At 39.4% G+C, this 14,301-nt stretch overlaps 1 protein-coding gene across 3 annotated transcripts in view; it reads right to left on the bottom strand.

Annotated features, from left to right (window-relative positions):
• FANCD2 (FA complementation group D2) overlaps positions 1-14,301 on the bottom strand; it is a 55,489-nt gene that overhangs the window by 40,162 nt on the left and 1,026 nt on the right. For all 3 annotated transcript variants that reach the window (XM_061197255.1, XM_061197259.1, XM_061197258.1), the window contains exons 2-13: positions 13,525-13,617; positions 11,504-11,644; positions 10,841-10,908; positions 10,571-10,674; positions 10,089-10,149; positions 8,337-8,389; positions 5,537-5,615; positions 4,363-4,487; positions 2,465-2,552; positions 1,812-1,916; positions 544-644; positions 48-153 (exon numbers count right to left, since the gene is read on the bottom strand). In XM_061197255.1, coding sequence (XP_061053238.1) covers positions 48-153; positions 544-644; positions 1,812-1,916; positions 2,465-2,552; positions 4,363-4,487; positions 5,537-5,615; positions 8,337-8,389; positions 10,089-10,149; positions 10,571-10,674; positions 10,841-10,908; positions 11,504-11,644; positions 13,525-13,588 — 1,095 coding nt within the window. In that variant the 5' untranslated portion in view covers positions 13,589-13,617. The remainder of the gene's footprint in view (positions 1-47; positions 154-543; positions 645-1,811; positions 1,917-2,464; positions 2,553-4,362; positions 4,488-5,536; positions 5,616-8,336; positions 8,390-10,088; positions 10,150-10,570; positions 10,675-10,840; positions 10,909-11,503; positions 11,645-13,524; positions 13,618-14,301) is intronic.

Raw genomic sequence — 14,301 nt, 5'->3', positions numbered from 1 at the left:
ACTGATTGCCACCCATTTCTTCCTCAATGTTTAAAGATCTCACTCACCTTAATCCAGGCTTCTGAAACGATTTTCTCATATCTAACAGCTGACTTTATTACGTCAAAGAGAAGAATAACACAGTCTTGACCGCTGTTTTGATTTCCTGAAGAACTACAAGTAGCAGAGGGAAAAAAAATCATTCTTCCACTTACCAGAGAGGAACCTGTAAGATCTGGGTTCCTGCTTACTAGCCATGTGCCTTAAAACAAGTCACAACTTCATGTGTACAATGGCTAGTAAAATTGTACTGCAGTCTATCTGGAATTGATCTGCAGAGCAAAGGGAATACACACACACACACACACACATATACACACTTACAGATACTTACACATAGAAATATGATTTGAAAAACTGTATAGTAGTACATGATTGTAATACTACTACCACTATTTGTAGTTGTTAAGTATTAAGATCTTCTGTCCTGGCTTCAGGATAAATGTCAGAAAACTTTCCTTGCCTATGTGAGAAAAAGGGTGATAACTGTCCATGAGTTTATACCTCGTTTGTCCTTTATTTTTCAACTTGCTTTGAGAAGCCTGCAACCATGATGGCAAAATACAATGCTGCAGATCCAAATTCTCCCGAAGCTCAGAAATTACCTACGGCAAATAAATATTAGCTATGTGTTCTGCTCATTCATAGCAGATAGGCACAATCTATTCTTTCAATAGAAAAACCATAACTTTCTCCTGAAAGACTGAGGAAGAATTATTAAATTAAATGTATTGTCAGGACTTCCCTGGTGATCCAGTGGTTGAGAATCCACCTTCCATTGCAGGGGACACAGGTTTGATCCCTGGTCGGGGAAGTAAGATCCCATATGTCACAGGGCAACTAAGCCTGTGCACCTCAACTACTGAGCCCACACACCCTGGAGCCCGTGCATCACAACCACAGAGAAGCCCACGTGCCCCAAGAGAAGAGCCCACGTGCCACAACGAAAGATCCTATGTGCTGCAACTAAGACCTGACACAGACAAAAATAAATAAAATAAAGTGTTTTACTTACTTAACTAATTAAATGTATTGTTAAACAAGGCATTTTGAAAAAGGCAGCTGATGAAAATAGCTAATGTGAGTATAGTATCCCATGTTCTTTACTTTATTATTTTTTAAACTATTTATTTATTATTTTTGGCTGCATCAGGTCTTAGTTGTGGTACGCGGGATCTTTTGTTGCAGCACGTGGGATCTTTCGTTGTGGCGTGTGGGCTTCTCTCTAGCTGTGGTGCTCGGGCTCCAGAGCGCATAGGCTCTGTAGTTGTGGCACTCGGGCTCTGTAGTTGCAGCACATGGGTTTTCTAGTTGTGGTGCGTGGGCTCAGTAGTTGTGGCACATGGGCTTAGCTGCCCCGTGGCACATGGGATCTTAGTTCCCCAACAGGGATTGAACCCGCGTCCCCTGCATTGGAAGGTGGATTCATAACCACTGGACCACCAGGGAAGTCCCTGTCATGCTCTTTAAAATTTCAGAATTCCTTCAGGTGTTACACTGAAATAGCAAATATAACCTGTAGCAGCTTATATAGAACAACAAGTCTGGCTAGTAGCTCCATTCTCTCCCCTGCTGGATTAATCAGCATTATCAATTAGTTTCGGGACGGAGACGAGCAATTAGAACCGATTAATTTAAATGATTTATCTTGATGTATCTTCCTCAAGGTTAGTCTTTTTTTGACTTCTGAGTCTCACAAGGGCACCACTGCTACCCCCTGTACCCGCTAGGATCTAGCTGCCTACAGTGTTTGTTGGGAAACAGTAGGGTACCTCAAGTGCATCCGTGGCTGTTATGGAATGAAGAATGAACTTGATGATCATAGGTAAATCGTCCAACGTGACAGATGACAGCTTACCCATCACTAACTGGCGGACCTAAACATAAAAAGCACAAAAACCTTATTACATATTTTCATGTTAATGCCTCAATCTAGTACTGACTCGTTAGGTAAAATTAGAAAAATTATTTCTCTCACTCAGTTTTCTCACTTGTAATTTTGGAAGAAAAACGTCTCATTTTATTTTTTTTCCAAATTACAAGCTTTCAATTGTTAACGCTACAGCTTCTTCAAAAACAGACAGGTGATAAACGTGAAAGTCTTCTTCTCTTAATTTTGGAGCCTGAATTTTCCACTGGTTAGAGGAAGGCATAAAAAGTTGTTATTCCTATGGGAGCAGTTTGTAACTATACAGGCAATACAGAAGATTTCCACTAAAACATACTGATTAAAAATGAGCAGTTAATCTATCATAGTACGGCATATGAAATTCACTGAAAAGAAAAAAGAGAGCAAACGTCATTCAGCATTGTTTCAAAATGAAATTTTCATTATATACGATTGGTCCAAGGCAATGACTGACTGACATTGGTTCTGGGAAGCGAGCAAGCTGGCACTCTTTCTGGAGAGCAGAGTCCTCCCTACCTTAGTCAGGAGCTTCGGCTCAAGTCGGAGGCTAGAGAGGACATCCAGGATTGGGACAGTGAGCAGAGTATTCTCTGTTAGAAGGTCACTGTGAATAGTAGAAAGAGAGAAGGTGTGCAAATTTTAACAGAGCTGGGCAAATAATGACGGGAAAATCACTCAAGGTATAGGAAGAGAGGATATACTTAGTTTCAATTAAATTCTATTTATAGTATGTTTCATTAACATTCTCTTGATTTAAAAAAAAATACATGCTCATTTTGAAAAATTCAAACAATAAACAAAGCAGAAACAAGAAGCCCTACCTCATCATCCCCACTACTCAGAGGAAACCACTACTGAGTTTGGTATATATCCTTCCTGAGAAAAGGAAAAAGAAAACCTACCACAATTACAATGAAGTGTGATAAAGATGATAGATTATGTGTAGGGTGCTACAGTAGCACACAGTAGAGAAGGACAGTGATGGATCCTAAGAGAAGGTTATACAAAAGGACAAGCAGGCAAAGTGGGGTATACAGTGCTATACACAGAAGGAGCATCCTGCCCAAAAGCACAAAAGCAAGAAATCACTGGACATTTTTGGAGACAGCTTTACAGACAACTATAGAAAAGGAGGTATAACAAATTGGAAGTTTTTAACTACTTCTAGGATAAATACATGGTTGCATTAAAACAGAAATAAAATTATGTAGTGATATTGTTCTCCTCTTCTTCATTATTGCCCTATCAATTAGTATTTTTCACGTAAATGTTAGTAAGCAATGGATGTCTGCAATAGATCTGACACAGCAATGTGCATTAGAATGAATCATTTAGGGACAAAAGACGTTGATGTTTAATAAGCTCCACAAACTATGTGGATGTGCAGTCATGATTGAGGACACCCTTGGATAGAGAAAATGTTAACAAAACAAAGGAATAATGTTTATGTCTCTGCAGACCAAATTTACACACCTAATCCTAAGCCAGACTTCATATTCATGACAGATACACGGGTCTTCTCAAATATATACTCATTATTAGAAAAGAAAGAAAGTATATGGGATCTACTCAAATATATACTCATTGGGGCTTCCCTGGTGGCACAGTGGTTAAGAATCCGCCTGCCATTGCAGGGGACACGGGTTCAAGCCCTGGTCCGGGAAGATCCCACATGCCACGGAGCAACTAAGCCCATGCGCCACAACTACTGAGCCTGCGCTCTAGAGCCCGCAAGCCACAATTACTGAGCTCGCGTGCCACAACTACTAAAGCCTGCACACCTAGAGCCTGTGCTCCGCAGGAAGAGAAGCCACCACAATGAGAAGCCCACGCACTGCAACAAAGACGCAACACAGCCAAAAATAAATAAATTAATTAATTTTAAAAACCAGGGACTTCCCTGGTGGCGCAGTTGTTAAGAATCCGCCTGCCAATGCAGGGGACACAGGTTCGATCACTGGTCCAGGAAGATCCCACGTCGCGGAGCCACTAAGCCCACATGCTGCAACTACTGAGCCCACGCACCACAACTACTGAAACCTGTGCACTCTAGGGCCCATGTGCCACAACTACTGAGCCTGTGTGCTGCAACTACTGAAGCCTGCGCACCTAGAGCCTGTGCTCAGCAACAAGAGAAGCCACCGCAATGAGAAGCCCGTGCACCGCAACGAAGAGTAGCCCCCGCTCGCTGCAACTAGAGAAAGCCCACGCGCAGCAACAAAGACACAACGCAGCCAAAAAAAAAAAAAAAACACTCATTATTAGAAAAGCAAGTCAAATTCTATACCCTAGAAAGATGGGTATCATCCTCTTTTATAAAAAAAGAAACACATTATTACTACTCTTTTTATACTGCAGTGATAAGGCTCCCAAAGTGAAGTCTTACTCAAGATGCCAACGAGGTGCTTACCCACCTGAGTTCTTTCCCCACATCAGCATGCTGGGAATCCCCTAGGATCTCAGGTAGGCTGGTGACAAAGTCATGCTGCAGGTACACTGGAGCAATACTGATCAGCTGCATGATCTTGGTGGTGAGATCCTGCAGTGGAGGAGGCTATTAGAATTGTAACACTACCCAGAATAGAGAAAGACTTCCTACTCATGAAATGTAGAGCTAGAATTATTTTGTGTACAATACGACAACTACACACACACTCAACCTCAAAGCCTAAAATCAGAGGTAAGTGACCCAGAGATTTTCACACATGAGATGGTACATAGAAAAAAATAGGCTGGATGGCATATTATTTAATACCTTTTTTTTTTTAATTTTTTGGCTGCACCGAGCAGCTTGTGAGATATTATATTCCCCGACCAGGGATTGAACCCGGACCCCTGGCAGGGAGAGTGCAGAGTCTTAACCACTGGACTGCCAGGGAAGTCCAACAATTGGGGGTTCTTTTGCGCTTTTTTTTTCCCTTTTCTACTGTCTTTATTTCACTTAATCTTCACAACTGTATTCCCATTTTTAAACTGTAGGGATATGTGTTGCTCAAGGATACACAATTAATAAGTGGCAGACCCAAAATCCCAGCCCAGATGAGATTCCAAAACTCATGTTCTTCCAAATAAAGATTTAGCCTTTGAATGTCTGACAAAAATTAGTAGAATGATTTAAGAACTCTGAAAAGAAATGGGCCTGAAGCAATAGGCTCAAAACAGATTCAACTTTACCAAGGTGCTTAATAACAAGTAACATAATCCCAAAGAAATTTTCCTCAATATGTAATTAAAATAACACATTTGCAGTGAAGTAGGATGGTTTCAGGTCTCATTGCTTTTGAGAAATAAAACATAATAATAATCTCTGTACTTTGAGAAGTTAATGAATTCCTTCCAAATATTTAATTTATTTAATAAATGACATCCAGTCATCATAATTAGATACACTTCTTATTTTAGAGAAATTTAATGGGTGAAATAACCATGGTTTTCAAATTATTAAAGCTAAAAAAGATAATGGATAGAAAAATATGAATTTTTTGTTTAGAAAGGAAAAAATACTATGCAAATGCCAAAAGTTTGGTTGTTAAGTGTGGAAAACACACTCTCTATAAATCCAAGAGACAGAAAAAGTCCCCAACTTACCTTACTATCCACAACTCTGTCAAGCCACTTCAGTTGATTGATGATGAGTCGAGGCATGTTGAGTCCATCACTGTTCACGCTGAATGTTAGGATGGATGAGAAGTCAGGAACGTAGCCTTTCTGACTTACACAGCAGCAAGCATTAATACTGCATATAATATTTCAGCCATTCACTTAACATTTACTAAACACTTACCATGCGTTGCACACTGTGCTAAACATACAGGTAATACAAAAAAAAGCATGAAACATATGCTTATGTATGTTGAGAAAGATGTCTGGAAGAAGACGCACTAAACTGTTAGTGGCTATATCTGGGGAGGGTTTAGAGAGGGGAAGAAAGGTCTGGAGAGTATCTCTTAAAATATATGAACAATTAAAAAAAATAAAGGTAACAAACTTTAACAAATTGAGTAAGATAAATTGTTTTTAAAGGTAAACAACTGGGACTTCCCTGGTGGTGCAGTGGTTAAGAATCTGCCTGCCAATGCAGGGAACACGGGTTCGAGCCCTGGCCCGGGAAGGTCCCACATGCTGCAAAGCAACTAAGCCCATGTGCCACAACTACTGAGCCTGCGCTCTAGAGCCCGTGAGCCACAACTACTGAGCCTGCGGGCCTAGAGCCCGTGCTCCGCAGCAAGAGAAGCCACCGCAATGAGAAGCCCACACACCGCAACAAAGAGTAGCCCCTGCTCGCGGCAACTAGAGAAAGCCTGCGCACAAGGCCCAAAGCAGCCAAAATAAATTAAAAAAATAAATAAAATAAATTTTAAAACTAAATAAATAAATAAAATAAAATACAAGGTAAAAAACTAATTACATCAATGTGGTAAGTACCCAAAAATGCAAGTAATTTTTACCACTATGGAAACAGAAGGTCAGATTTAGACTATGTCAAAGCACTAAAAACCATTTAAGGATGAAGAGAAGTTGGCTCAGTATTAGTGTTATCATTAATATAACAATATTTATTGATAATCATTAATTATTATTCATTAATCTTCATAATAATTATAAATAATTTCCCAGTATTATTTCCCCTAAAATGACAGTCTCTGCCTTCTTTCCAGCCTCCTATATCTAACTTTTGGACCACCTCCAGCTCCTCTTCTTGACAGCATTCTCAGTCTTTGTTTACTATAGACAAATTTAACTGCTAAAAAAGACTTCGCCAGGACACAAAGCATAGTGCAAGTCATTCAGGTAAACCATGAATTTCTAAAGATAAATCTTCACGTTTACTATTGTTACATACAAGACCCAGAAGCAGCACATATTAAAAAGGAGGAAATAAAAATTACCTAAATCTTCTCACCCAGAGAGGTCCACCATTGATATACATGTGTATATGTATCTATGTAAATGTGTATGTATGTACCTTTTTTTAACAAAATACTGAGTGGAACTGTAAATACTGATTTGTAGCCTTTTTTTTCAATTAATGCAGGGCATTAAATAATCCTCTTTATAATTTTTAATGTCCACATGATATTCCATTATGTGGATATACCTAATTTACTTAACCAATCTCCTATAGTTGAATATCTCAGTTTACAATTTTTGTTACTTTAAACAGTAATATTATTCATTACTGTTTTCATTCAGAGGTATTGCCTTAGGATAAATTTGGAGGCATGGCTGACCATTAAAGGGTATGCAAAATCTTAGGTTTTGATACACACAACCTACTGCCCTTCAGAGTAATTACATTGCTTTATGTTTACCAGTGATATATGAGCACGACTGTTCATCGCACTCAACAAGGGAGATCCTTTGAGAGGGAAAAAAATCTATTTACTGTTTGAAATTGTTGTCTTTGATTATTAATGAACTTGAGCATTAAAAAAAAGTGTTTAATGCTCTTATATTTCTTCTCCATGAATTGTCTATTCATGACCTTTATCTACTTTTCTATTAGGCCGTTCTTTTTTTCTCTTAGTTATTTTTTTATTATTACTATTTTTAAGTAAATTTATTTATTCATTTTTATTTTTGGCTGCATTGGGTCTTCGTTGCTGCGCGCAGGCTTTCTCTAGTTATGGCGAGCGGGGGCTACTCTTCATTGCGGTGCGTGGGCTTATGATTGCAGTGGCTTCTCTTGTTGCGGAGCACGGACTCTAGGTGCGCGGGCTTCAGTAGTTGTGGCACGTGGGCTCAGTAGTTGTGGCTGGCGGGCTCTAGAGTGCAGGCTCAGTAGTTGTGGCGCACTGGCTTAGTTGCTCTGCGGCATGTGGGATCTTCTCGGACCAGGGCTCGAACCCGCGTGCCCTGCATTGGCAGGCAGATTCTTAACCACTGCGCCACCAGGGAAGTCCCTTAGTTATTTTTTAAAGTAAAAAAGAATTTTTTGGGGGGCCACACCACGCAGCTTGCAGGATCTTAGTTCCCCCGACCAAGGATCAAACCCAGGCCCCAAGAGAGTGAAAGCCTGGAATCCTGACCACTGGACCGCCAGGAAATTCCCTTGAAGTAAATTTTTAAAAATGGTAGCACATATGCAGTATAAAATTGAAAAGGTAAAAGGTATTCAGAGACTATATAACTCCAGCCAACTGGCTCCACTCCTGGGAGACAACCACTATCACCAGTTTATTGTGTATCCTTCTAGGAATACATGGACATATAAATAGATAAAATTTCAAAGAAAGTCACCCCAATAAAACTTGAGTAGTCATTTAAGAATCTGGAGTCATAATAAATATGATCTTCAGACATACCAATGATGCTTCAGAGCAACCTTTTCAGAGAGAAACATAAGTACACCAGGGTACTTTGAGCATTCCAGAGTAACTCCACTTACTTTTTGAAAAGAAATTCTGGCAACTTTTCAAATAAGATTTTGATAATGGCAGGCTAAAAAAGAAGACGTAGGGAGTTAGGAGATTGTCTCGAAATGTACAACAGAAATGTATAATTAGCTGTAATTCTCTCCAACGAGAGTTCTTGGAGGAAAAACCCTGCTATAATTGAAATCCTCATTATAAGAATGTCCACCTGGCGGGAATGTAAACTGATACAGCCACTATAGAGAACAGTATGGAGGTTCCTTAAAAAACTAAAAATAGAACTACCATATGACCCAGCAATCCCACTACTGGGCATATACCCTGAGAAAACCATAATTCAAAAAGATACACGTACCACAATGTTCATTGAAGCACTATTTACAATAGCCAGGACATGGAAGCAACCTAAATGTCCACTGACAGATGAATGGATAAAGAAGATGTGGCACATATATACAATGGAATATTAATCAGGCATAAAAAGAAACGAAACTGAGTTATTTGTAGTGAGGTGGATGGACCTAGAGTCTGTCATTCATAGTGAAGTCAGTCAGAAAGAGAAAAACAAATACTGTATGCTAACACGTATATATGGAATCTAAAAAATATATGGTTCTAATGTACCTAGCGGCAGGACAGGAATAAAGACACAGACGTAGAGAATGTACGTGAGGACACGGGGAGGGGGAAGGGTAAGCTAGGACGAAGTGAGAGAGTGGCATGTGCTTATATATACAACCAAATGTAAAATAGATAGCTAGTGGGAAGCAGCTGCATCGCACAGGGAGATCAGCTCGGTGCTGTGTGACCACCTAGAGGGGTGGGATAGGGAGGGTGGGAGGGAGATGCAAGAGGGAGGGGATATGGGGATATATGTATACATATAGTTGATTCACTTTGTTATACAGCAGAAACTAACACAACATTGTAAAGCAATTATACTCCAATAAAGATGTAAAAACAAAAAAGTATGTCCACATGAATGCTGCCTATATTTTGAATAAAACCTGTTGGAATACAAAGATTTATCAATAATCTGTCCTCTGAAAAATTACAAAATGACTATCAAGGCAACATTAAAATAATCGGATAATCAAAAACATTATTAATTATGACAATTGTTAACCCATGAAATGCAGGCTTTAACAGATTATCAAATAGTTTGCAGGAAAAGATTTCTCTTTGGAGGAACAAGAGAGCTCTTAGATTTAAGCTAACTAAATTATATTCAAGATTTCCAATGAAAAGGAAAAGAGAGTGGGAAGATTAACAGTGCGAGAGAAGAAAAGAGGAAAAATGAAGGACAGGGTGGGAGGGAGACTTTTCATTGTATATACATTTCTATAATTTGAGATGTTTAAAACATCTCACTGATTGTCTAATCAATAAATTAAGAGAGAAAGGAGGAGGAAAAGGGAAAGATCTAGCTAATAAGCAAATACGAAGCTAAAAGGGAGATGATGCAGATGTGAATATGGCAGAGATATACAAGGTACTCAGAGCACACAGGATGAAGCTTTACAAAACAGGAATCAGAGGCCGCCAGGATAAATGAGGCTTCAAGATGTATTGGGTTAATCAGCTCAGTCCAAAGACACAGATATTGCCCTACAAGATTCACGTCAGCAACAGGGCTGTGGTAAACTGCTGCAAACCCAAACTCTCCCATTAACCCTGCTCTGCCCTGTGCTCCAGCCACTTACACTTGGGCATACACCACAAATCACATCCATTAAATGTTCACAGAAAAAGTGGCACAGTCTCACCTGTAATATGTCAATCCCCAGAAGCAATTTAATGAGGCTCTTACAGTAAGATGTGCCCATGCTGTAAAAAAAAAAAAAAAAAAAAAAAAAAAAGGGAGAGATTGGTTTTCTATTCTGTTTTTCTTGTTTTAATGTTTTTATTATCCTTTCTCCATAAAATTGGTTAACTATGTAATTTTTAAGGAGAAACTATCCTGTTAGATAAGAAATACAGAACATGAGAAGATAGCTTTTAAGTCACAGACAAGTAGAGTTGAAACTGTATCAACACAGGTGAGACACATTCTAGAAAACATTCTGGTTCTTAGTCTTGTTATCATAAACTTAATAATTTAAAGGTTAGGTTAAAACTTTGAGGAAAAGAGAGCTATAAATCAAAAGTAAAATTCCAAAAACTCGCATTCTGCCTCAACCCCACCTCCCAATCCAGTTAAGTGTAACAGACTAAATTTCAGCAACAGTCCAGTGCTTCGTCTCCACACCTGGCTTCCTCATCCTGCAGACGTTCACAAGACAAAAGGCAGTTCCTGAAACTGTCTTGGTCCTCAATGTAAGACTCCAGGCCACTAACGAATTCTTCTACTATCTTAGTGACATTAAAAAAAAAAAAAATAAGTAAGATTTTTAGTTTAACATTTGCTGTCGATTAGCTAAAATCATTCAAGCCTATTCAACTTTACGCTAGTGTCTTTAAACTCCCAATTCCAGAGTACTGCTGGCAAAAACAAAAATACTAGGGAGAAAATACATACTTTGGGATAAGAAGGATGTTTCCGCAGAGTCTGAAAGAGCTTCTTTTGGAAAACGATTTGATCCACAGCTATATGGAAAGAAGACTAGTTGGTCCCCAGTGTCTTTAACACTTCTTACCAGAGTTTTACTTTCCTAAGACCTAGGTTCCTGTCTGATGAAACCAATTAAGATATTTCCAACCTAATTTCAGAGCCAAATCTTATAAACCCACTGCAAAACAGAATTAGCTTTTATAAAGGATAGCTACTAAGTATTCTTAAAAAAAAAAAAAAAGCCCAAACCTTAGCTGGATGGAATAATCTATGCCCCCAAAGTAGGGCCTTACGTGGCTTTATAAATTTTCTTCTGAAATTATTCTGACACAGATCTAATTGCTCTCTAGGTATTAATTTATTTTTTCACAAGAAAACATAAAGTAATACTAGTACATAACATTCTTCCTTTAAAAAAAAAAAAAAAGGATTAGACATACTTTACTTAACATGCATTAATCAGGACCAAAGAGAATAACAACATTCTCTAAAAAGCAATTTCAGTTTCATCCTTATCTCAAGACAGATGGTGTCCCCATTTCTAATCTTCATTGCCTCTCTAGAAAATCCATGATTAAGTTCTGAGCCCTTTCACTATACCCAGACAAAAGATTTTGATTAAAATATTACCTAGTTGATTCTGACTCTCTCCTGTTTTAAGAGTAATTCCTGATGTCTTAAGAAGCTTTACAAAGACACTGTCATTTTCTTCAACTTCATTATGAACATGAGATTTCTTTGTCTTTTTGGAAAGTGGCTGTTTCCTGGCTTCTGAAAGTAGACCAAATTTTCAAGAATGTGACAAATAGTAAAGCAAAGGTTAAAATGTAAACCCTAGAACAATAACCCTAAGAGGAAAGGTGATGGGTTCCTGAAGAACTATACTGGAACTGATGCTGCTGTGCAATTTTATCGCTAACAAGGGTCAGCAATAATGGCTTGCAAACAAACAAATAGAACAATCAACAAATTGAATTATTTTCACCTACTGAGTTTTCATTTGAAGAATTCAAAATGTGCCACCTCTAACAAGAATGACCAGAGAAATGTTTTCCAGCCAAATTCTAAAGCAGTCAGGGTGTCTCATGTGGTCTACAAACCACTGTGTTGGAATCACTGGGAAGCTTACTAAAAGCATATTCTTAGGTCATGTCCCAGAGCTACAGAATCAAAATTTCAGGGATGGAGCATGGGAATCTGAATTATTAATACGCTCTCCAGGTAATAATCCTGACGCACACCAAAGTTTGAGAACCAACGATCAGGATACAGAGGTAGAAAGAATGCAGCAGGTTCTCCTACATCATATCTTTGAGTACAAAGTCCAGACTGATTTCATCCCAAGGCTTTCAACCCATAAGAAATAATAAAAAATAAGCAAACAAAAACAAAAAGGTACCTGAAGTTAAGTATGATTATCTACTCTTCTCCCTTAATGAAGCAACGTTAGAATTGCCTTAATAGAGTGGATGAGTGTGATGAATGAAAGACTATCAACCCCTTCTCATTGGAACTCTTCGGGCTTCTGTCAACTGCATTCTCATATGGACAGATTCTGTACTCTTTCTTTGCCTCTGGTGTGCTTGCTTTGATATGATGCTTTTCCTTTATACATCACCATCATAGCATTTATCTAGATCATCATTTTTTTTTTTTAATAAATTTATTTATTTATTTATTTATTTATGGCTGTGTTGGGTCTTCGTTTCTGTGCGAGGGCTTTCTCTAGTTGCGGCGAGCGGGGGCCACTCTTCATCGCCGTGCGCAGGCCTCTCACTGTCGCGGCCTCTCTTGTTGCGGAGCACAGGCTCCAGACGCGCAGGCTCAGTAGTTGTGGCTCACGGGACTAGTTGCTCCGCGGCATGTGGGATCCTCCCGGACCAGGGCCCGAACCCGCGTCCCCCGCATTGGCAGGCAGACTCCCAACCACTGCACCACCAGGGAAGCCCCTAGATCATCATTTTTAAGGCAGGAAAGGGGACCATAAGATTTTTAAAGGGAAGGGACTTCCGTGGCGGTCCAGTGGTTAAGAATCTGCCTCCCCATGCAGGGGACGCCGGTTCGATCCCTGGTCAGAGAACTAAGATCCCACATGCCAAAGGGCAACTAAGCCCATGCACCGCAACTACTAAGCCCACATGCCACAACTAGAAAGAAGCCCTCACACAGCAGAGGAGGATCCCACACGCTGCAATGAAGATCCCGCGTACCAAAACTAAGACCCAATGCAGCCAAAAATAAAAAAATAATAATAAATATTTTTTAAAAAGTGGTGGGAAGTGGGGGAGCTTGTTTAAAATACAACCCAATCCAGAGATCCTTTAAAAACAATAAAAATAAAAAATAAAGGCTATAGACTATGTCGTCTCTTTGTGCCCCAGCACCTAAAGGATGTACAATAGTTAAGCTCTTATGTATGTAGATTCCTCCTACGTATGTGGAGGCTGAAACTCACAGACTATGGGCATGCCCAAAGTCATACCTGCAATTAGAGGCAGAAATTTCATTCCAAATCTCCTGATACTAGATTCTGTGTGCCCCACCCATTAAGCCTTGGTGACTCCAGCACTTGAAGGCAGGAACTTTATAACCCTTTTAGTGCCTCACACATTTGCTACAGGAAATAAAGCAACAAATGACTAGACACTTACTAGAGGCATCTTCTGTCAGGCTCTCTTTATCCTCAGATGTTGGGAGTCTTCTTTTGGAAACCATTTTGACCAAAGCCTTCTTCAGTTAAATTACTTTGCAGAGCAAATCAGAGAACAGAAATTACCTGTTAGAAGCTGAATTCTGAGAATCTAAAGCTATTAGCTCAAAGAAAACTATCCAAAACCAAAGACTTTACAAAATGCTATCTAAATCCAGGTGCTGAGAAAATTTCAACTCCTCTATCTGGTCAAAACTCCCTTGTTTTCAAGACTTGTTTACCTAGTTGCCTCTTTAGCCAGACTGTTTCCCTCTTGCTGAAAGATAAAACCCACAGTTCTCTGACATTTAAGATCCTTCATCATCTAGCCCCTATCTACTGCTCCTTTAACTCATTAACCCAATACTACATGCTAGGGACTGTGCTAGGTGCTGGGGTTACAACTGTGAACCACATATAACCCCTGTCCTCAGGGAGTCTACTATATAGTACCAAGTAGTCCTGATGTAGTTATAAAAGAAAAGTGCAGGGTGCTATGAGGAAATCTAGTCTAGTTGGTGGTGATGAAGAAAAGCAGGGACAATTTCTCAGGGATAATCTCTTTGAGAAAGTGATTTTTAAGCAGAGACCCGAGGGTTGAAATAAGAGTTAGCCAGTAGAAGAGGTATGAGAAGAGTGGTCCAGGCAGAGAAAAACTCAACACTGAAACAGGGAGAATGTAGAGTGAGAAATGAGCCTGCAGAGGTAGGGGAGGGCCTGAACCACAGGGAGTTCTATT

Source organism: Eubalaena glacialis, chromosome 7, assembly GCF_028564815.1.
Source record: "Eubalaena glacialis isolate mEubGla1 chromosome 7, mEubGla1.1.hap2.+ XY, whole genome shotgun sequence".
NCBI lineage: Eukaryota > Metazoa > Chordata > Mammalia > Artiodactyla > Balaenidae > Eubalaena > Eubalaena glacialis.
Note: the sequence above shows the minus strand (reverse complement) of the source record. Positions and strands in the feature narration are given on the sequence as shown.